Genomic DNA, 21333 nt, shown 5'->3' on the forward strand with positions numbered 1-21333 from the left:
GGTAAATGTGAGGTTGTGTGTGAAATAAAAATAGAAAAAACGCAATAGCACTCACCAGTCTAGCAGTTCAAACGTCCTTTATTGAAACATGTGGCAATAAATCTTCACGGCTCAAGGGAGGGAGTGACAACAGGAGTGCGGCAGACGAGACTACGGCCATTTCGCGCTGACAACAAGCGCTTCTACGGGTCCATGTCCGAGAGGAAGTGACGCCAGGATAAGTAGGTAGGTGACCACTAACTCCTCCCGCGCCACTGCCCAATCGGACAACCAAAAGTGCACAGTGTATATAAAAACAATTAAAAACAAATGCCAGAGCATCTTACTACCAATAACAATGAACAGCTAGACAGGAAAACAGTCCTAAATTATCGTAATCTATATACTATTGTATGGTACCAACCATTAATAGAAATATATAGTAATCGGCACTAAGACTTCCCTAGCCTACAGAAAAGGAAAAAAAAAGATACAAATACACAAATACCTTCAAAGAAGATGTATATAGGAGAATCCTTTCCAGATATTAGTGCACAGAATAAGATCCAACACAAAGGAGGAGGAGAGTACAGATGGTACAAATATACTTGTGCCCTATAGGAATACAGACATGTCTATTCGCTCATTTAGGCCAGCTGGGCCAGTAGCTCGTGTCCGTATAATCCACTTAGTTTCTTGTCTTAACAATATTTTGTGGAGGTCTCCGCCCTGTGCCGGTAGGTTCACTTTTTCGATACCAACAAACGTTAACACCTCCGGGTTACCGCCATGTTCCTCCCTAATGTGATCAATCAATCTCGGAACACCCCTGCCTGTCCCGATTGATTTGAAATGTTCTCGGAACCGTACGTATAATCTGCGGATGGTCTTGTCAATGTAGAACCTCCTGCAGGGGCAGAAAACCGCATAGACCACGGATTCCGTTTTGCACAAAATAAAATGACGAACATGATGTGTAATGGGGCCAATGTTAACCACTGAACCCTGCATGTGAAATTGACAATACTGGCAGTGACCACATCGGTAGTTGCATACGGGTACAGCTCGTTCTAGCCACGTGGATCTATCTTTCACTACTCGATTCCGTACCAACGAATCCCTGATATGTGTGCCTCGTCTATTAGACACCAAAGGTCCTCCCGTGGTCCTCCCTGCCAATTCCCTGTCTCTCTCCAATACATACCAGTGCCTACGGATCGAAGCTCTTATCTCTCTATCTAACGGGCCGTACTGAAAGCAAAAAGTGAACCGTTGTCTGAAGGTATCAGGCCACCCGTCCTTTATACCCCGTGATGTTGCCTCAACCCGTTCCAAGGCAGACCTCAATTACTCTTCCGGATACCCTCTATCACGGAGCCTACCACAAAGCTCCTCAGACTGGCGTTCAAAACCCTCTTGCGTATTATTCACGCGCCGTGTCCTCAGAAGCTGACTATATGGTAATGACCTCTTAGTGTGATAAGGGTGAAAGCTGTTGAAGTGTAGAATAGAATTCACCGCAGTGGGTTTACGAAATATAGAAGTATGTATGTCACCATCTACCACCTCCACCAATACGTCCAAAAAAATCGAGGCTCAGACCCCCAAATTTGTGGGTAAAAGACATGCCCATAGTGTTGCAGCTATTAAGATAACTGACAAAAGAATCAAACTCCACTTCAGTGCCGTCCCAAACCAAGAACAAATCATCGACATACCTTTAAAAAAAGTTTAATGTGTTTTAAAAACACGTTTCTGCTGAAATATATATAATCCTCTTCAAGTACAGCCATGTACAAATTAGCAAAAGTACATGCAGCCGGGGTCCCCATGGCAGTACCGGTGGTCCGTCTGTACCAGGTGTCAAGGAAAGTGAAGGCGTTGTGGGTTAGGATAAAGTCCAAACCTTCACATACAAAATCGATATACTCCTGACTCTTATCCGTAGTTTTTGGAAATTGGATTCCAGATTAATTCTTGTACAGGCGGAGACAAAACAAAGAGAGAGAGACAAGTTCCTACGGGACAAAAATGACTGACTCTTGTAACATTTTTACTTGATATAAATCGCAAAAAGACACTCGATCTGCTTATGCCCAAGGAAGGAAATCCAGACAAAGGAAATATAGTGCCAGGAAAAGAAGACGTTATCAGCAGAGCAATAAAGACTATTTAACGACTGAGTCAGACTCTAGTCTGAGTGAGGGTCCGACCATTAATGTAGGATCCTCAGAAGAATTACCTTCTGAAACTCCAAGTACCGCTCCGATCCCTTTAGGAGGAAAACAAGGAGGGGCAAATGCAAACGCCGGTCCCGAGTGGCGGCGCAAGAGGAAGTTTGTCTTGTGGAGACAGGAGCGGTATGAAAAACTTCTCCTGAGGAGTCTGTGATTAATTTGACATGTTGTAATTTGAACTCTGCTCAACTTTCTGTCCTGTCTAAAGGTCTTAACTATTGTATACCTGATGGTTTTGATTTTGTTTCTTTTCAAATTGATTTATTTAAAGCCACAAGGAAAATGCATTTGTATAAATATTTTTTATCTAGTTCCACAGAGTCAAAAGAGTTGGAGGGTGAACGTCCCTGTACTGTGGGACCGTTGGGTTTCATGGCTATTGCCCAGGAGGATACCCTTGCGGATTTACATGATGATGCCAGAAATTTACTCAGTCTTGCCAATGTGGAACCTGATGTGGTTATCCCTAGTAATAGCACCCTGTTCATGGGCGGTATCTCTTCCACATATATGCCCCCGGTTTCCCCTGGCAACATGATCGATCTCTTTGAAACATTAGTCTTAAAAGACATGGAAGCTTTGTTATATAATAAAGCTACCCCCAATCTCACTTTTAGTGAGACTAAAGCGTTGAAGGAAATAGCCAGCTGGACTGACGTTATTATACGTCTCGCTGACAAAGGGGGAAAGACGGTCCTGTTGCCCAGGGAATCCTATTTGGCAGAAGCGGACCGACAATTGTCCGATACCTCAATTTACATTAAGTTAAGGAGCGATCCTACTCAGAGATTCAAAGGGGAGCTCTGTACCTTTCTTAGGAAGGCAGTGGAAAATAGGGTTATTTCACAAAGGAAGGCTGAAAGGTTGCTTCCTAATTTTCCAGTGAAACCTCACTGGTACTACCTCCCCAAGGTCCACAAATCTCTTACTACTCCCCCTGGTAGACCTATTGTATCTGGGGTAGGGTCACTTACTGAGCCCCTATCCCAGTACATTGACTGGTTGCTACGTCCTTTGCTCTCTGATGTGCCTTCCTATATCAAGGACACTAATTCGTTTTTGGGTCATGTTCAGAGTTTTGTATGGCAGCCGGGGTTCTCCCTGGCATCTATCGATGTGGTGAGTCTGTACACCCATATCCCCCAAAGGTTGGGTGTGGATACTATTAAACGCATCTTAAAAACTACGGATAAGAGTCAGAAATATATCGATTTTGTATGTGAAGGTTTGGACTTTATCCTAACCCACAACGCCTTCACTTTCCTTGACACCTGGTACAGACGGACCACCGGTACTGCCATGGGGACCCCGGCTGCATGTACTTTTGCTAATTTGTACATGGCCGTATTTGAAGAGGATTATATATATTCCATCAGAAACGTGTTTTTAAAACACATTAAACTTTTTTAAGGTATGTCGATGATTTGTTCTTGGTTTGGGACGGCACTGAAGTGGAGTTTGATTCTTTTGTCAGTTATCTTAATAGCTGCAACACTATGGGCATGTCTTTTACCCACAAATTTGGGGGTCTGAGCCTCGATTTTTTTGGACGTATTGGTGGAGGTGGTAGATGGTGACATACATACTTCTATATTTCGTAAACCCACTGCGGTGAATTCTATTCTACACTTCAACAGCTTTCACCCTTATCACACTAAGAGGTCATTACCATATAGTCAGCTTCTGAGGACACGGCGCGTGAATAATACGCAAGAGGGTTTTGAACGCCAGTCTGAGGAGCTTTGTGGTAGGCTCCGTGATAGACGGTATCCGGAAGAGTTATTGAGGTCTGCCTTGGAACGGGTTGAGGCAACATCACGGGGTATAAAGGATGGGCGGCCTGATACCTCCAGACAACGGTTCACTTTTTGCTTTCAGTACGGCCCGTTAGATAGAGAGATAAGAGCTTCGATCCGTAGGCACTGGCATGTATTGGAGAGAGACAGAGAATTGGCAGGGAGGACCACGGGAGGACCTTTGGTGTCTAATAGACGAGGCACACGTATCAGGGATTCGTTGGTACGGAATCGAGTAGTGAAAGATAGATCCACGTGGCTAGAACGAGCTGTACCCGTAGGCAACTGTTGTGAATTCTGTTGTCGGGCTCCCTCCTGTGGTCATGAATGGTATTTCGGCTGGTTCTGTCCATGGACTTCCTCTGGTGGGTGTTTCTGAGTTTCACAGGTGACGAGGTTATTTCGTTAGCTGCTGCTCTATTTAACTCCACTTAGATCTTTGCTCCATGCCACCTGTCAATGTTCCAGTATTGGTCTAGTTCACTCCTGGATCGTTCTTGTGACCTGTCTTCCCATCAGAAGCTAAGTTCCAGCTTGTATTTCTTTGGTTTGCTATTTTTCTGTCCAGCTTGCTATTTAATTTGTTGTCTTGCTTGCTGGAAGCTCTGGGACGCAGAGGGAGCGCCTCCGCACCGTGAGTCGGTGCGGAGGGTCTTTTTGCGCCCTCTGCGTGGTCTTTTTGTAGGTTTTTGTGCTGACCGCAAAGTAACCTTTCCTATCCTCGGTCTGTTCAGTAAGTCGGGCCTCACTTTGCTAAATCTATTTCATCTCTGTGTTTGTTTTTTCATCTTTACTCACAGTCATTATATGTGGGGGGCTGCCTTTTCCTTTGGGGAATTTCTCTGAGGCAAGGTAGGCTTTATTTTTCTATCTTCAGGGCTAGCTAGTTTCTTAGGCTGTGCCGAGTTGCATAGGGAGCGTTAGGCGCAATCCATGGCTATTTCTAGTGTGTTTGATAGGTTTAGGGATTGCGGTCAGCAGAGTTCCCACGTCCCAGAGCTTGTCCTTATTATCAGTAACTATCAGGTCTTTCCGTGTGCTCTTAACCACCAGGTCCATTATTGTCCTGACCACCAGGTCATAACAGGCAACTACCGATGTGGTCACTGCCAGTATTGTCAGTTTCACATGCAGGGTTCAGTGGTTAACATTGGCCCCATTACACATCATGTTCGTCATTTTATTTTGTGCAAAACGGAATACGTGGTCTATGCGGTTTTCTGCCCCTGCAGGAGGTTCTACATTGACAAGACCATCCGCAGATTATATGTACGGTTCCGAGAACATTTCAAATCAATCGGGACAGGCAGGGGTGTTCCGAGATTGATTGATCACATTAGGGAGGAACATGGCGGTAACCCGGAGGTGTTAACGTTTGTTGGTATCGAAAAAGTGAATCTACCGGCACAGGGCGGAGACCTCCACAAAATATTGTTAAGACAAGAAACTAAGTGGATTATACGGACACGAGCTACTGGCCCAGCTGGCCTAAATGAGCGAATATACATGTCTGTATTCCTATAGGGCACAAGTATATTTGTACCATCTGTACTCTCCTCCTCCTTTGTGTTCGATCTTATTCTGTGCACTAATATCTGGAAAGGATTCTCCTATGTACATCTTCTTTGAAGGTATTTGTGTATTTGTATCTTTTTTTTCCTTTTCTGTAGGCTAGGGAAGTCTTAGTGCCGATTACTATATATTTCTATTAATGGTTGGTACAATACAATAGTATATAGATTACGATAATTTAGGACTGTTTTCCTGTCTAGCTGTTCATTGTTATTGGTAGTAAGATGCTCTGGTATTTGTTTTGAATTGTTTTTATATACACTGTGCACTTTTGGTTGTCCGATTGGGCAGTGGCGCGGGAGGAGTTAGTGGTCACCTACCTACTTATCCTGGCGTCACTTCCTCTCGGACATGGACCCGTAGAAGCGCTTGTTGTCAGCGCGAAACGGCCGTCGTCTCGTCTGCCGCACTCCTGTTCTCACTCCCTCCCTTGAGCCGTGAAGATTTATTGCCGCATGTTTCAATAAAGGACGTTTGAACTGCTAGACTGGTGAGTGCTATTGCGTTTTTTCTATTTTTATTTCTCATGTGGATACTTTGTTTCACGCAAGCACCTCCTTTCACCTTGTCGGACTACCAGTCGCTTTGGATTTTCCACGCTGAGAGTTAATCTCTGGATATTTGAGCTGTGCTGCTTGTTTGCTTTCTTCTTTTGCTTTCTTCTTTTTTTGTGAGGTTGTGTGTGATGCAACCACTAGAAGCACATGAATTCAAGCTGCTGCAGCTTCCACAGAATTGTATATGAATGATGCTAGGGAAGGTGGAAGCATCCTGCTCTGCTGAATATCAATGACGATCCAAGACAAGAATTAAGTAATGGTGGTTTAATGTCAACACGTTTCAGAGTCCCTTCAGCTCCTTCTTCAAGACAACCTTCCGTGGTTGTACTGAGGAAGGAGTCGGAGTGACTCTGAAACACGTTGACATTAAACCACCATTACTTCCTTCTTATTTTGGATCGTCGTCATTATTATTCATCAGCGCCGGATGCTTCCTTCTTCTCTGGCATAATTACTGTATATACTCGAGTATAAGTCGACCCGAGTATAAGCCGACCCCCTAATTTTGCCACAAAAAACTGGGAAAACTTATTGACTCGAGTATAAGCCTAGGGTGGAAAATGCAGCAGCTACCGGTGAATTTCAAAAATAAAAATAGATGCTCCATACCGTTCATTATGGCCCCATAGCTGTGCTATATAGTGCTCTGCACCGTTCATTATGGCCCCATAGCTGTGCCATATAGTGCTCTGCACCGTTCATTATTGCCCCATAGATGTACCATAGAAAGGTGTGCCATATAGTGCTCTGCACCGTTCATTATTGCCCCATAGCTGTGCCATTTAGTGCTCTGCACAGTTCATTATTGCCCCATAGTTGTGCCATATAGTGCTCTGCACCGTTCATTATTGCCCCATAGCTGTGCTATATAGTGCTCTGCACCGTTCATTCTTGCCCCATAGCTGTGCCATATAGTGCTCTGCACCGTTCATTCTTGCCCCATAACTGTGCCATATAGTGCTCTGCACCATTCATTCTTGTCCCATAACTGTGCAATATAGTGCTCTGCACCGTTCATTCTTGCCCCATAGCTGTGCCATATAGTGCTCTGCACCGTTCATTATTGCCCCATAGCTGTGCCATATAGTGCTCTGCACCGTTCATTCTTGCCCCATAACTGTGCCATATAGTGCTCTGCACCGTTCATTCTTGCCCCATAGCTGTGCCATATAGTGCTCTGCACCGTTCATTCTTGCCCCATAGCTGTGCCATATAGTGCTCTGCACCGTTCATTCTTGCCCCATAACTGTACCATATAGTTCTCTGCACGTTCATTCTTGCCCCATAGCTGTGCCATATAGTGCTCTGCACCGTTCATTCTTGCCCCATAACTGTGCCATATAGTGCTCTGCACCGTTCATTCTGGCCCCATAGGTGTGCCATATAGTGCTCTGCCATATAGTGCTCTGCACCGTTCATTTTTGCCCCATAGATGCTCCGTATAAAGCTGTGCCATTGCTGCTGCTGCAATAATAAAAAAAAAAATGCCTAAAAAAAAAAAAGCCATACTCACCTCTCTTGCTTGCAGCTCCCCAGCTTCCCGTCACGGCGTCTCTCTGCACTGACTGATCAGGCAGAGGGCGGCACGCACACTATATGCGTCATCGCGACCTGAACAGTCAGTGCAAGAGGACGCGAAGACAGAGCGGCGCCCGGCGTGTGGAACGCGGACAGGTGAATATAAAATACTCACCTAGTCCCGGCGGTCCTGACGCTCCCCCTGCCTGTCACACTGTCTCCGGGTGCCGCAGCTCTTCCTGTCAGCGGTCACTGGCACCGCTCAGAGGAATGAATATGCGGCTCCACCCCTATGGGAGTGGAGTCCATATTCATTTCTCTAATGAGCGGTCCCACGTGACCACTGAACAGGGGAAGAGCTGCGGCACTCGGAGACCGTGGGACGGGCAGGGGGAGCGTCAGGAGCGCCGGGACTAGGTGAGTATGCCTCAGCCCTCTCCCCCTTACCCGCCGACCCTGCCGCCCACCGTGACTCGAGTATAAGCCGAGAGGGGCACTTTCAGCCCAAGAATTTGGGCTGAAAATCTCAGCTTATACTCGAGCATATACGGTAATATGGAGAGAAAGTCTCAACTGTCAATAGTGTAAAATCCCATTAAGTGAAGATCAATTATATGATTTCTAAAATAAAAAAAAACAAGCGTGTTTACCATTTTCAAGAACTCTTAACAGTAAATGAAAACATTCTTGTAAAAAGGTCATCCTGATCATGTCCTCACAACTCTTTTTTAATCTAAAAAAATATATAAAGGATGTTTCTGTGAGTGGAACCTGTCATGTTGAACATGGTATAGAGCAGAAAACGCTGAGCTGATTGATATTTAGATTTGGAGACAAAGGTTCAGTAAACTGTTTAGGAGTCCAGTGGGTGGACCTTTTCAGTGACTGACAACCTGGCCTCTTTTAGGGTATGTGCACACGTCAGGATTTTGTCAGGATTTTTCATCAGTATTTGTAGCCAAAACCAGGAGTGGAACAATTAGAGGAAAAGTATAATAGAAACATATGCACCACTTCTGCATTTATCACCCACTCCTGGTTTTGGCTACAAATACTGATGAAAAATCCTGACAAAATCCTGATGCAATCCTGACGTGTGCACATACCCTTACGATGCACGCAAAGATAGTTTTCAAACGCCAAGTATGCCTGCCCAGTGGACTCCTCGGCATAGAAAGGAAGGATTTCTATGGCAAGCTATAATTTACCTTATCGCACTACACTATCAGTATGTTTGGTTCCTCCTGCTCTATATCATACTGCCCAAAGATTCAACCCTTCGATCTACGTGACAGGTTCTCATTGTGGGGTAACAACTTCATCGTCCCTGGTATACTGAACACTGGGTTCTGTTTTCTAGTGGTTGTTTTTTTCTCATCTGGATGTATACTGTGGAATGCCCTAAAGGGATATGTTTTTCCTCTTGCGCCATGCCAGTTGTGGGTTGTTAGCTAGGAACAATATCTGGCACTTCCTCTTGCGCCATGCCAGTTGTGGGTTGTTAGCTAGGAACAATATCTGGCACTGGCTCTCTTGAATTTGTAAAACACGAGTCTTACTGTTATTATACCTGGTACAGTAAATGTGACATTTTTTCATTGCCACAAAGGGTGCCCCTCATTGCCAAGGGTGCGAATACATCCCTGATGTCTTCTGCCTGTAGAGAAACTATAATTGTATAGATCACATTTATACAGGTGGAACTTGTATCCGATAAATGCAGGATAGACACAAGTTGTGTGTTTAGTGCTCCTATGTCACCCACCCCCCATTCCCCTAGTCATACAGATGGCATACCTTGTCTTTGCTGTTGTCTTCAAAGCTAATGGATCATATTTCATTAGTTTCATCATCTTTTCAGTAAACCTTGTGTCCTATTCCTACACAGGATAGGAACCACAACTACTTCGTCAAAGCAGCAGGGCAAATATTTGAGGTCTTGCTCCTTTTGGCTGCATTTTTATGCACATTTCATGCTACTTGCACACTTACAGTGGGGGAAATAAGTATTTGATCCCTTGCTTATTTTGTTAGTTTGCGTACTGACAAAGACATGAACCGTCTATAATTTTAAGGGTAGCTTAATTTTAACATTGAGAGATAGAATATCAAAAATAAAATCCAGAAAATCACATTGTATAAATTACATAGATTTATTTGCATTTTGCAGTGAGAAATAAGTATTTGATCCCTCTGGCAAACACAACGTAATACTTGGTGACAAAACCCTTGTTTGCAAGCACAGTAGTTAGATGTTTTTTGTAGTTGATGATGAGGTTTGCACACATGTCAGGAGGAATTTTGGTCTACTCCTCCTTGCAGATAATCTCTAAATCATTAAGATTTTGAGGCTGTCACTTGGCAAGTTGGAGCTTCAACTCCCTCCATAAGTTTTCTATGGTATTAAGGCCTGGAGACTGGATAGACCACTCCTTGACCTTAATGTGCTTCTTTCTCTAGTCACCTTCCACAACAGCATAGGAGGTTGTCGCCACGCCCTAATGGGGGACAAGAAGCAAAAAGAGCTTAAAAGCCCTTCCCACCTCCTACTCGCCAGTGTCTTTCCTGTCCCCCATGGGGCACGGAGAGGTTTTTTGTTCTCTCGTATGCTGTGTGGCCGGCGCCGCAGTATACCTGTCTCTTGTACAGAAGCCAGGCAGTGGTGGTCATGGGCTCCGCTCTCCTCCTCCATCATGCTCCCGTCTCCTTGCTTTGCAGTGGATTCAGGACCTCCTGGCCCTCCTGCACTCCCGCTGGAGGTAAAGTGGGCCAGTGATCCCCATAGCCGGAGGCCTCCCTGAGCTCTCCGGCTTCCTTTTCCTCTATGCACGCCATTCAGCGCGACCCAGAAGTGACGTCATACCACGCGCGAGTCACTTGCGGGGTTTGCGTTCCACAGTGGAGCGCATGTGCTCCCGAATGGTGTGCAGAGCACGCTGACCTTGGTGACGCCTGCTCAGGACCCAGAGGGGGAGGAGGGAAAATCTGCCAGAAGACACCTCAAGGTAAGGCTAATGCCTGCAGTATGGATGGTGTGTCTGCTTCCTGCCCTGCACCTGCAGAGCCCAGCGCTGCCCCAGCCTCAGTAAGTTTGTTGAGAGGGATGGGTCCTAGCTCGTAGACCTGGGTACAGTACTGTAGTGGAGTCCCTTTAGTTATTCTTCTCCCCCTCTTTTTCTAGGGAGACAAGTCTGCTCACAAAAAATCCTACCATAAAGGTTCCTAGATGTTCCATCTGCAATAAGAAGCTTTCCTCTCTCTGGGAGAAGAAGCTGTGTCAGGAGTGTACAGGTAAAGTGGTCAGGGCTGAGCATCCCTCACTCCTGGATGAAATTCGTACCCTTGTCAAGCAGGAGGTCCAGTCCTCCTTGACCGCTTTTACACCTCCACCTCCTTCTCCAGGACCATCTCCCCCTAAGAAGAGAAAGATCCAAATTGAGGATTCTGACTCTGATTTTGAAGGCCCTTGTGACTCTGTTTCGAAAAAATGGGAGGAAGCTTCGAAGGCTGAGAAATATCTTTTCTACGCAGAATATATGGAGGAGGTATTTGGTGCAGTCCGTAGGAGTATGGGTTTGGAGGAGGAACAGGTTCCCCAAACAATTCAGGACGAAATGTTTGGAGGATTAAAAGCAGGAAAACAGATTGGTTTCACGGTCCATGAAAACATCCTGAAAATGATCTCTCAGGAGTGGGAGTCCCCAGAGAAGCGGCTGAGCACCCCCTCGGAGCTTAAACATTGGTTCCCTCTGGAAGTTGAATCAGTTAGTTGGTATATTCTTAAAGTGGATGTGCAGGTGGCGAGAGTACCAGTCCCCTTTGAGCAGAGGTTCCCTACTCTTCGGGCAGCCATTTCTGTCCTGTGCTCCATAAACTCTTGCATTCAGTCAGTGCCTTGGGCTCAGGCCCACTCCAGGGTCCTACAGTCTCATATTCTCAGGAGCTGGAACAGGAATCCCATCTCACTGAACAGGAGAATTCAGACCCCAGGCTGAGTAAAGGCTTCCCTGGCTTGGTGGTTGAGCCACGAAAATCTACGCAGGGATATAGCCTGGTTCCAAAAGCCTCTAGTCACAGTAACAACCATCACCAGCAAGAGAGGCTGGGGTGTTGTAGTATCCCATACTCCTTTCCAGGGACTCTAGAGTCCAGAGACAAGTGGTAGGTTCTCCAACTTCAGAGAGCTGAGGGCAGTGGAGGAGGCTCTTCTTGCAGCAGACAACCTAGTCATTGGCTGTCACGTCAGGATATATTCGGACATAACCAACGTAGCCCACCTCAGACATCAGGGGAGCACGAAGTTTGACAGCTTGAAGACTGTATCAAGCTGGATATTTTGTTGTGCCGAAAAACATCTGTCCCTGACGGCAGTCCACCTAAAAGTTTTATCCAACCTACAGGCAGATTTCCTGAGTTGCCAGGAAATACAGCTGGGAGAATGGAGCCTGAAGCAGGGAATCTTCCAGATGCTGGTAGCAAGATGGGTTCTGCCAGAGATCGACTTATTCGCCTCAGCGCAAAGTACACAGGTTGAAACCTATTTCTCCCTGAACCCCAGGGACAAGTCCAGGGGGGTGCATGCTTTCGCTCCTCATTGGAGCTTCCAGTTAACCTATGTGTTCCCTCCAATTCTGATGCTAGCAAGGACTCTTTGGAGGATTGAGAAGATCAGGTACCAACCATCCTAGTGGCTCCAATGTGGCCAAGAAGGAGCTGTTTCAACCTTATCATCGATTTCCAGATAGACGGACCAGTTCAGTTACCACTGGGAACCGACCTCTCGCAGGGACATCTGCATCATCCGGCTGATCCTCAAATGATAAATTTAGCTGCCTGGTTACTGAAGCCCAGATATTGCATGCAATGGGCCTTTCGGACAAAGTAATTTCCACCTTACAAAAGTCCAGGAAACTAGTCACCAATGCCATTTATACCAAAGTGTGGAAAAATTTTTCTTTCTGGTGCATTTCTAACATACCAGATCCATTCCACTCTAATATTTTGCAATTATTGGACTTCTTACAGAGATGGTTAGATTTGGGCCTCAAGCCTAGTACCTTGGAGGTTCAGGTCTCGGCCCCAATCTCTGTATTCGATCAGGACTTGGCCAACCCTCGTTGGATTAAAAGGTTCATGGTGTCAGCCCTCAGACTATGTCCCAGGATTCAAAATGTTATTCCCTGCTGGGATCCAAATTTAGTCCTCAAAGACCTCACACAACCGTCATTTGAACCTCTATCCTCCTGTACCCCTCATCTTCTTTTAAATTAGCCTTCCTAGTTGTTATAACTACGGCAAGACAATAGGGGAATTACAGGCATTGTCTATAAAAGGACCTTCTTAATAAACAGAGACAATTGTATAATTCTTCATCTTGATCTGTCTTTTCTGCCCAAGGTGGTGTCCGATTTCCACCGTTCACAAGACATCGTCCTCCCCTCCTTTTGCCAGAATCCAACAAATATAAAAGAGGAGGAATTCCATACTCTCGACGTACGATTTTCCACTACTTACAGCAAATAAAATCATGGACGGTTGAACAGAATTTATTTGTTCATCCAAAGGGTCAAAATAAAGGAAAGAAGGTGGTGAAGAATTCCATCGCGAATTGGATCAAGAGGGCCATATCTGAAGCATCTAGCCAAGAATATGACACCCCCCTGCAGGTCAGGGCTTATTCTACTCAACCTCCTGAGCTGAAAGAGCGGGTGCAGCCACCGAACAGATTTGCAGGACTGCTACATGGTCTTCACTTCATACATTTACCTAACACTATAGATTAGACTTGCTGTCCAATAGGGATTTAGCCTTTGGCCAGAAAGTTCTTCAGGCCGTTGTCCCTCCCTAGTGGAGAATTGGTTGGTATTCCTCCTATGCTGTCGTGGAAAGTGACTAGAGAAAATAGAATTAGTCTTACCTGTAATTCGGTTTCTAGGAACCTTCCACGACAGCACTATTTCCCTCCCTATGTTCCTTGGATAATTCCTGGGAATCTAAATGTAACCAGTGCTATGGTGTTAGTTGTAAGTCACACAAGTCTGTTAGTTGTAAGTCTGACAAGTAGGAGGTGGGAGGGGCTTTGAACCTCTTTGTGCTTCCTGTCCCCCATTAGGGCGTGGAGACATCCTCCTATTCTGTCGTGGAAGGTTCCTAAAAACCGAATTACTGGTAAGACTAATTGTATTTTTTGAGCCACTCCTTTGTCTTGGTTGTATGTTTTGGGTCATTGTCTTGCTGGAAGACCCAACAACGACCAATTTTTAATTTCCTGGCGGAGGGAAGGAGGTGGTCACTCAGGATTTCACGGTACATGGCTCCATCCATTCTGCCATTGATGTGGTGAAGTAGTCATATGCCCTTGGCAGAGAGACACCCTCAAAACATAATGTTTCCCTCTCCATGATTGACAGTGGAGATGGTATTATATGGGTCATAGGCAGCAATTCTCTTCCTCCAAAAACGGCGAGTTGAGTTAATGCCAAAGACCTCAATTTTTGTCTCATCTGACCACAGCACCTTCTCCCAATCACTCACAGAATCATCCAGGTGTTCATTGGCAACCTTCAGACGGACCTGCACGTGCTTTCTTGAGCAAGGGGACCTTACGGGCTCTGCAGGATTTTAAACCTTTTCGGCTTAATGTGTTACCAATGGTTTTCTTGTTGACTGTGGTCCTAGCTGCCTTGAGATCATTAACAAGTTCTCCCCGTGTAGATTTAGGCTGATCTCTCACCTTCCACATGATCAAGGATACCCCACGAGGTGAGATTTTGTATGGTGCCTCAGATCGATGTCGATTGACAGTCATTTTGTATTTCTTCCATTTTCTTACTATTGCACCAACAGTTGTCTAATGCTCACCCAGCATCTTACTTTTGGTTTTGCAGCCCACTCCAGCTTTTGCAGGTCTATGATCTTGTGCCTGACATCCTTATAAAGCTCTTTGGTCTTGCCCATGTTGTAGAGGTTAGAGTCTGACTGATTATAAAAGACTCCTGTCCACAGACTCAGTTAAAGGTGACTATGTAAGACAGCTGTCTTTAATGCAGGTAACGAGTTGGTTAGGAGCGTCTAACTGGTCTGTAGGAGCCAGAACTCTTATTGGTTGGTAAGGGATCAAATACTTATTTCTCACTGCAAATTGAAAATAAATTTATATGATTTATACAATGTGATTTTCTGGATTTTATTTTTGATATTCTATCTCTCAATGTTAAAATGAACCTACCCTTAAAATTATAGACTGTTCATGCCTTTGTCAGTGGGCAAACTTACAAAATCAGCAAGGGATCAAATACTTATTTCCCCCACTGTATGTCATGACCTTTTACAGGTTCTGTACAATATAAAATTGTGCAATATGGTCCAATGTGGTCTTACTGAATAGAATAGACTAGCTTGATGCCTCATTTTTTACTGTAAATAAGTAATCTGTAGCCCTTGGAAATGATCTGAAGCACTAACCTACTACATCATGTATTTCCATTTACTGTATTGTTGCAGATATACTAAATTGTGGACCGGAGCTAATATGGGAGGATACTGTGTATCCTGACCTGTACATGCCATCAGCCCCATCATGGTCTCTTCACTGGGTTTATAGAGATGGGCGACTAGTGAACCTCCCAGTTAGTCTGCTGGTCGATGGCGATGTCATAGCTCTCAGGCCAGGGCAGGAATCATTTGCATCTCTTCGAGGCATGAAGGTAAGTGGTTCAATATAAGCTTTATACCAACGTCAAAATGACTGTGTTCCTGTGATGTTCTATTTAATTTTAATGGAAACTTAAGTATAAAAAGTACACCAAATTTTTACAATTCCATTACATTGCATTAAAATTGATAATTTTATTAATATTTTCTCCTAATTTGTTCTAGTAGATTAGGCATTTCCCCCACAAAATTCTGGGTCTGACTGCAGGAGATGACTTCAGGAAACTTTAGGTCTCCATTCTCCATGGCCGCCCCATGATTATTGCCCAGCCTCTAATCTTTCTAATAATGGATGCTAATTTTTCTTTATCGCTTCATTGGGGAACACTGATAACCATGGATGCGTGCTGCTGTTGCTTGGAGGCTGACACTAGGCAAAAAAAGTAATTACCGTATATACTCGAGTATAAGCCGACCCGAGTAAAAGCTGAGGCACCTAATTTTGCCATAGAACACTGGGTAAGCTTATTGACTTGAGTAGAAGCCGGGTGTGTATTGTCCCCTCATCCCTATCCCGGTATGCGTGGTTCCCCCGTCCTGTGCTGCTCTGTGTAGCTCCTCCTGTTGTATGCATGGCTCCCCGTCCCATCCTTGTATGCATGGCTCGGCTCCCTTGGTCCCATCCTTGTATGCATGGCTTGGCTTCCTTGGTCCCATCCTTGTATGCTCGGCTCCCTCGGTTCCATCCTTGTATGCTCGGCTCCCCCAGTCCCATCCTTGTATGCATGGCTCCCCCGTCATATTCGCCCTCCTCGCTCTGTCGCTGAATGTCCCTGCATCTCCTTTGTCCCAGCGCGGCAGTTCTTCCTGTGCTGAGCGGTCACGTGGTACCGCTCATTAAGGTCATGAATATGCCCTCCACGCCTATGGGAGTGGAGTCGCGTCCATATACATGACCTTTATGAGCGGTACCACATGACCGCTGAGCACAGGAACAGGAAAGAGCTGCTGGAGCCAGGGCATAGATACAGGGACGAAGATGCAGCGACGGAGGGTGAGTATTGATGTCTTCTGGAAGCTGGCGGCTGCAGCTGTCACTGTGCTACAGCCGCCTGCTCCCTCTCCCCATCCCCCACTGGCTTTCTGGACCATGACTTGTGTATAATACGAGGAGGGCATTTTCAGCACAAAAAAAGTGTTGAAAATTTCAGCTTATACACGAGTATAAACGGTAGCTCCTCCTCAGCAGAATACACCTACCAAGTGGCACAAAGCTCATCATCTGCCTCCTACTTGTTTGCAAGTAGGAGGCATACCTGGATCTTATCCCAGATCCGTCTTTTCCTTTTCAGGTTACTCTATTTTTTATTAATCTTTTTCCCTTTGTCTTTTTGGTTCTCCTTCTTCAGGGTTACAGGGTGTAATTTCTCACCCTGTTTTTCCCATTCCCCACGACAGCACGATTAGAGAGAGATGATCCACCCCAAGGATAGGAAACCCTAAAGCTTTAAAAAGCAAAGCCCTCTAGTACGCTTCAGTGGTTTCCTGTCCTTGAGGGAGGCCCTATGACTCCCCGGTGCTGCCGGGGAGTGAAGATTATTGGGTTCCAGGGCGCTGTAGACGGTGTCCTGGGTGGGTGTAGAAGCCGATGTCCGTGGACATCTCCCTAAAAGCGCAGATGGACCAGGTTAGGTGCACTTCTGAGAGCCGGCGGAAGTGGACTGACACCAGTTCCACGGGCATGGTGCTTCCCCGGAACCCAGTGGCCGACGTCACGCCCGATGGCGCAGTGCATCACTGGGAAGCCGGCGTAGCGAGGCATTCCAAAACACCAAAATAATCACCACGGACGCAAGCCCTTTCCAAGGAGGATGGATGCATCTTCTAACAGGAAAGAACTAGAGGCTATCATACTGGCACTTCTAAACATCCTACCAGAGATAAAAGGCCACCAAGTCAGTGTTATCAGACAACAAAACAGTCTTGTTATAAACAAGCAAGGGGGCATGAGGTCAAGGAGTCTCATGACAGAAGCAGGCAATATAATGATTTTAGTGGAAGAAAACTAAGGGTACCGTCACACAGTGGCATTTTGATCGCTACGACGGCACGATTTGTGACGTTCCAGCGATATATCCGTGACGTTCCAGCGATCTCGCTGTGTCTGACACGCTCCTGCGATCAGGGACCCCGCTGAGAATCGTACGTCGTAGCAGATCGTTTGAAACTTTCTTTCGTCGTCTAGTGTCCCGCTGTGGCGGCATGATCGCATGGTGTAACAAAGGTGTGCACGATATTGTATACGATGTGCGCATAGTAACCAACGGCTTCTACATCGCACATACGTCATGAAATTATCGCTCCAGCGTCGTACATTGCAAAGTGTGACAGCAGTCTACGACGCTGGAGCGATATTGTTACGATGCTGGAGCGTCACGAATCGTGCCGTCGTAGCGATCAAAATGCCACTGTGTGACGGTACCTTTAAGGTCACTATCAGCAAGTTATCTAAAAGGGGAGGTGAACACAAAGGCATTACCTCAGTTGTCATATAGTAGATCAGGACGAGAGGTCCCTAAATCCAGGGATATTGAAAAACATGTTCAGTCGCTGGAGGGAACCTAAGATAGACTTGTTTGCAAGCAAATCAAACAGAAAATCTCGAAAGTTCTTCTCCCTGGATCCAAAAAACCTCCCCTACGGAGTCGACGCCCTACTCCCCAAATGGCCAAAACAGCTAGTTTATGCTTTTACCCCGATTTCCTTAATTACGATTGTTCTCAGGAAAATTTGGTCGGATCAAGCTGAAGTGATATTAATAGCTCCCTTCTAGCCCAGAAGAACCTGTTGCACCTGGCTACGTCATCTGTCACTATGGTTACTAGCAGAAATCTCAGATCTAATATCCCAGGGGCCCATATTAGGTCCCAAAGTCAGGGACTGCCACTTGACAGCATTGCTCTTGAGCTGAAGCTTCTAGCAGCTAAGGAATGCTCAGAGGGTTAATCTCCACCCTAATGAAGTCTAGAAATAAATTACATCAGACATCTACTCTAGAATATTGTGAAAATTCCTAACCTTTTCAAGGGTAGACTTGTTAAAAAATAGCCAGGTCCCCTGGATTCCTGTTCTAGAATTTTTACAGAAGGGTTGGGAGATGGGGTTGAAAAAGAGTACCCTTAAAGTCCACACTGCAGCACTAGAGGCTCTCTTCAACCAAAAAATTTTCAATCACTCTCTAATAATAAAATTTTTCAAGGCAGTCAGTAGCACTGGGGATATTCCCACAGCCACGAGCCGCCCCCTGGGATCTAAACCTAGTGTTGAAAGCTTTTGTTGAAAGCGGCCCTGCGCTTAGTAACCCGATATTTACCCTGGTTACAAGTGAACACATCGCTGGATCGGCGTCACACACGCCGATCCAGCGATGACAGCGGGTGATCAGCGACCAAAAAATGGTCCTGATCATTCCCCAACGACCAACGATCTCCCAGCAAGGGCCTGATCATTGGTCGCTATCACACATAACGAGATCATTAGCGGGATCGTTGCTACGTCACCAAAAGCGTGACGTTGCAACGATATCGTTAACGATATCGTTATGTGTGATGGTACCTTTAGTCAAATCTTCATGTGAGCCCCTGTTAGACTGCTCGATGAAAATCACCCTGAAAACAGCCCTTCTGGTAGCCCATACATCAGCTACAAGGGTGGGGAAGCTGCACTATCAGTCAACCAACCCTTTACTTGAATCTTATCAGAAAGGCTGAGTTAGGGATAAATATGACCTTTCTCCCAAAGGTGATGACAACCTTTCACAGATCCCAGAAAATAGTTTTGCCATCCTTCTGTGATAACCCTAAAAATGAGGGGAAAAGAGAGATTCCCACCCTGGATGTTTGATGTCTGTTACAATACTTAGACTCAACCAGGGAATTCAGTAAGTCTACCTCTCTGTTTATCTTTCAGGGTCCCAGGAGAAGCCAGACGGCATCCAAAGGGTCCATAGCCAGATGGGTCTTGACAGGGATTGCTTTGGCCTACACTTCGGGAGGTGTTTTGCCTGCCCCCCAGATAATATAAAAGCATACTCCACAAGGGCTGTCTCTACATCCTGGGCAGTGAAGGCTAACAAATCTGTAGAGCTGCCACCCTCCACTTTTTTCAAGCATTACAGGTTCGACTTGGGTCCTGGGGATCTTACTTTGGGGAGGAAAGTTTTACAAGCTTTGGTCCCTCCCTAGGGGATTCCTCTGAAATCTCTCTCCATTGGTGCTCTAATGGGGAATGATGATTACTTAACGGTAATCGGATTTTCCTGAACCCACAACAGCAACCTTTTACCCTCCCCCCCCCCCCTTCTTGCCTCTCCTTGGAGGATGATCATGGTTGACTCACTGGATGTTGCAGTAAAATGAAAGAAAAAACACACTTTATTTTCGGATCTAGTCATGTGCAGGGTATGACATAATACCACTGGAATATCATGTATTACCAAACTTGTATATATGTATGTCTACTAAACTAACCAAATTGAGTTCCTATCAAGCTCTATAGACCACTAGAGGGCTCCGCCTTTTAAAGCTATTGCGTTTCCTGTCCTTGGGGTGGATCCTGTCTCTCCAATGGTGCTGTCGTGGTTTCTGGAAGATCCGATTACTGGTAAGTAATCATTTTCCTGCACTTGTGCGACAGAGAGAACAGTGTGGTGTTGCCCACTATCAGACTCGCAGGGCGGGACCTAATCCACTGTCACCTCACGGTGCTTCAGGGCAATTTGCAGTGGCGGGTCCTAGTCTTCTACTCCATGCCAGCCTTATCCTCAGAGCGGGCCAGGAGAAAGACGGTGGTCACTTGTCTGTGGCCTCCCCCTTTTTAGGGGTTGACAGTCTTCTGCATCGTCCGTGTCCAGGACTGTGCGGGAAAGAGGATTTTTTTTCTGGTGACCCCCATTCCCTGGGGGATCCTCATGTTATCCTTACAAGCAAAATGATTCTGGACTCGCTTCAAGGTATGTCCCATGTTTCTTCCCAGGGTCTCATCTGCTGGTCCTGTCTCAGCTGGCGCCAATGCGCCGTGGCTAAATCCTGGCCCTTCTGCTAATTTAGTCCCCGGCTTTGGGCCATCTCCTGGCTCCAATTAGCCACGCCCCCTTACCAGCTCGCCAGCCAATCTGCGCACTCCATTAGGTGAACGTGTGCTTTTAGTCCAATGAGTGAGTCCGTCAGCGTGCGGTTCCTTTTGCAGCCAGTTACAAGGCTTCTTCCCACAGATAAGTCCACGCCCTCGGTGAGACAGCCAATAAGCGAGCGGGATCTATTTACACAGACGTCTCAGGCCTGTTGGAGCTGCTGGCCCATCTCCACGGGCCATTCCTTCTAGTGTCCGCCTCTCCTTCCGGTTCCAAGGAACACAACACATCATCGGCGTTTATCTCCTGCAATGGGGACACTGCAGCTTGCACCAGGATCTGGGGGGGACAGCAGCCTACGCAGCTAAAGCACCGACTCTGATCTCTGGGAAGCCCTTTTCAGACTGGTTATATCCTCTTCCTTCAGCAGTATCCCTTGGCCCTCACGCATGCAAAATCTCAGGGAAACTACTCCTACTATAAACCACTAAGCCTGTGCCCTCTGCAAAAAGAAGTGACCCTCAGGCCAGTCCTCAGCCTTCTGCCAGACTTGCAGCGCTTCCACCATGCCTGCATCACAGGAACCTTCCACTGACCAGGACAAGAGCAAACCCCTTCCCCCGAAGTGGGCTGTTGCTATGTCTCAATCTGTCTCAATCTCTATCTCTGACCTGCCGAAGGTGTCACAATCCCTGGTCCAGGTCCTAGAACGACTACCGAACTTGTCTGCAGCCACCAGTGCTCCGGACGCTTCCCATGGTGATTCACATGCACCTGACCACTACCCTCAGAAGGGCAGATCAAGGACTAAGTCCAGGAAGCGGGGTCATTACAGTTTCTTATCCAGCTCTACATCCTCTAGGACAGTGATTTTCAACCTTTTTTGA

General features: G+C 46.1%; 1 protein-coding gene across 5 annotated transcripts in view; it reads left to right on the plus strand.

Moving 5' to 3' along the window:
• TMEM94 (transmembrane protein 94) overlaps window positions 1-21333 on the plus strand; it is a 184495-nt gene that overhangs the window by 50351 nt on the left and 112811 nt on the right. For all 5 annotated transcript variants that reach the window (XR_011318417.1, XM_069752181.1, XM_069752182.1 and 2 more), the window contains one exon: window positions 15166-15368. Coding sequence is in view for 4 of the 5 variants with exons in the window: in XM_069752181.1 (XP_069608282.1) it covers window positions 15166-15368 (203 nt within the window). In the remaining variant the exon portion in view is untranslated. The remainder of the gene's footprint in view (window positions 1-15165; window positions 15369-21333) is intronic.

This window comes from Ranitomeya imitator, chromosome 2 (assembly GCF_032444005.1).
Source record: "Ranitomeya imitator isolate aRanImi1 chromosome 2, aRanImi1.pri, whole genome shotgun sequence".
NCBI lineage: Eukaryota > Metazoa > Chordata > Amphibia > Anura > Dendrobatidae > Ranitomeya > Ranitomeya imitator.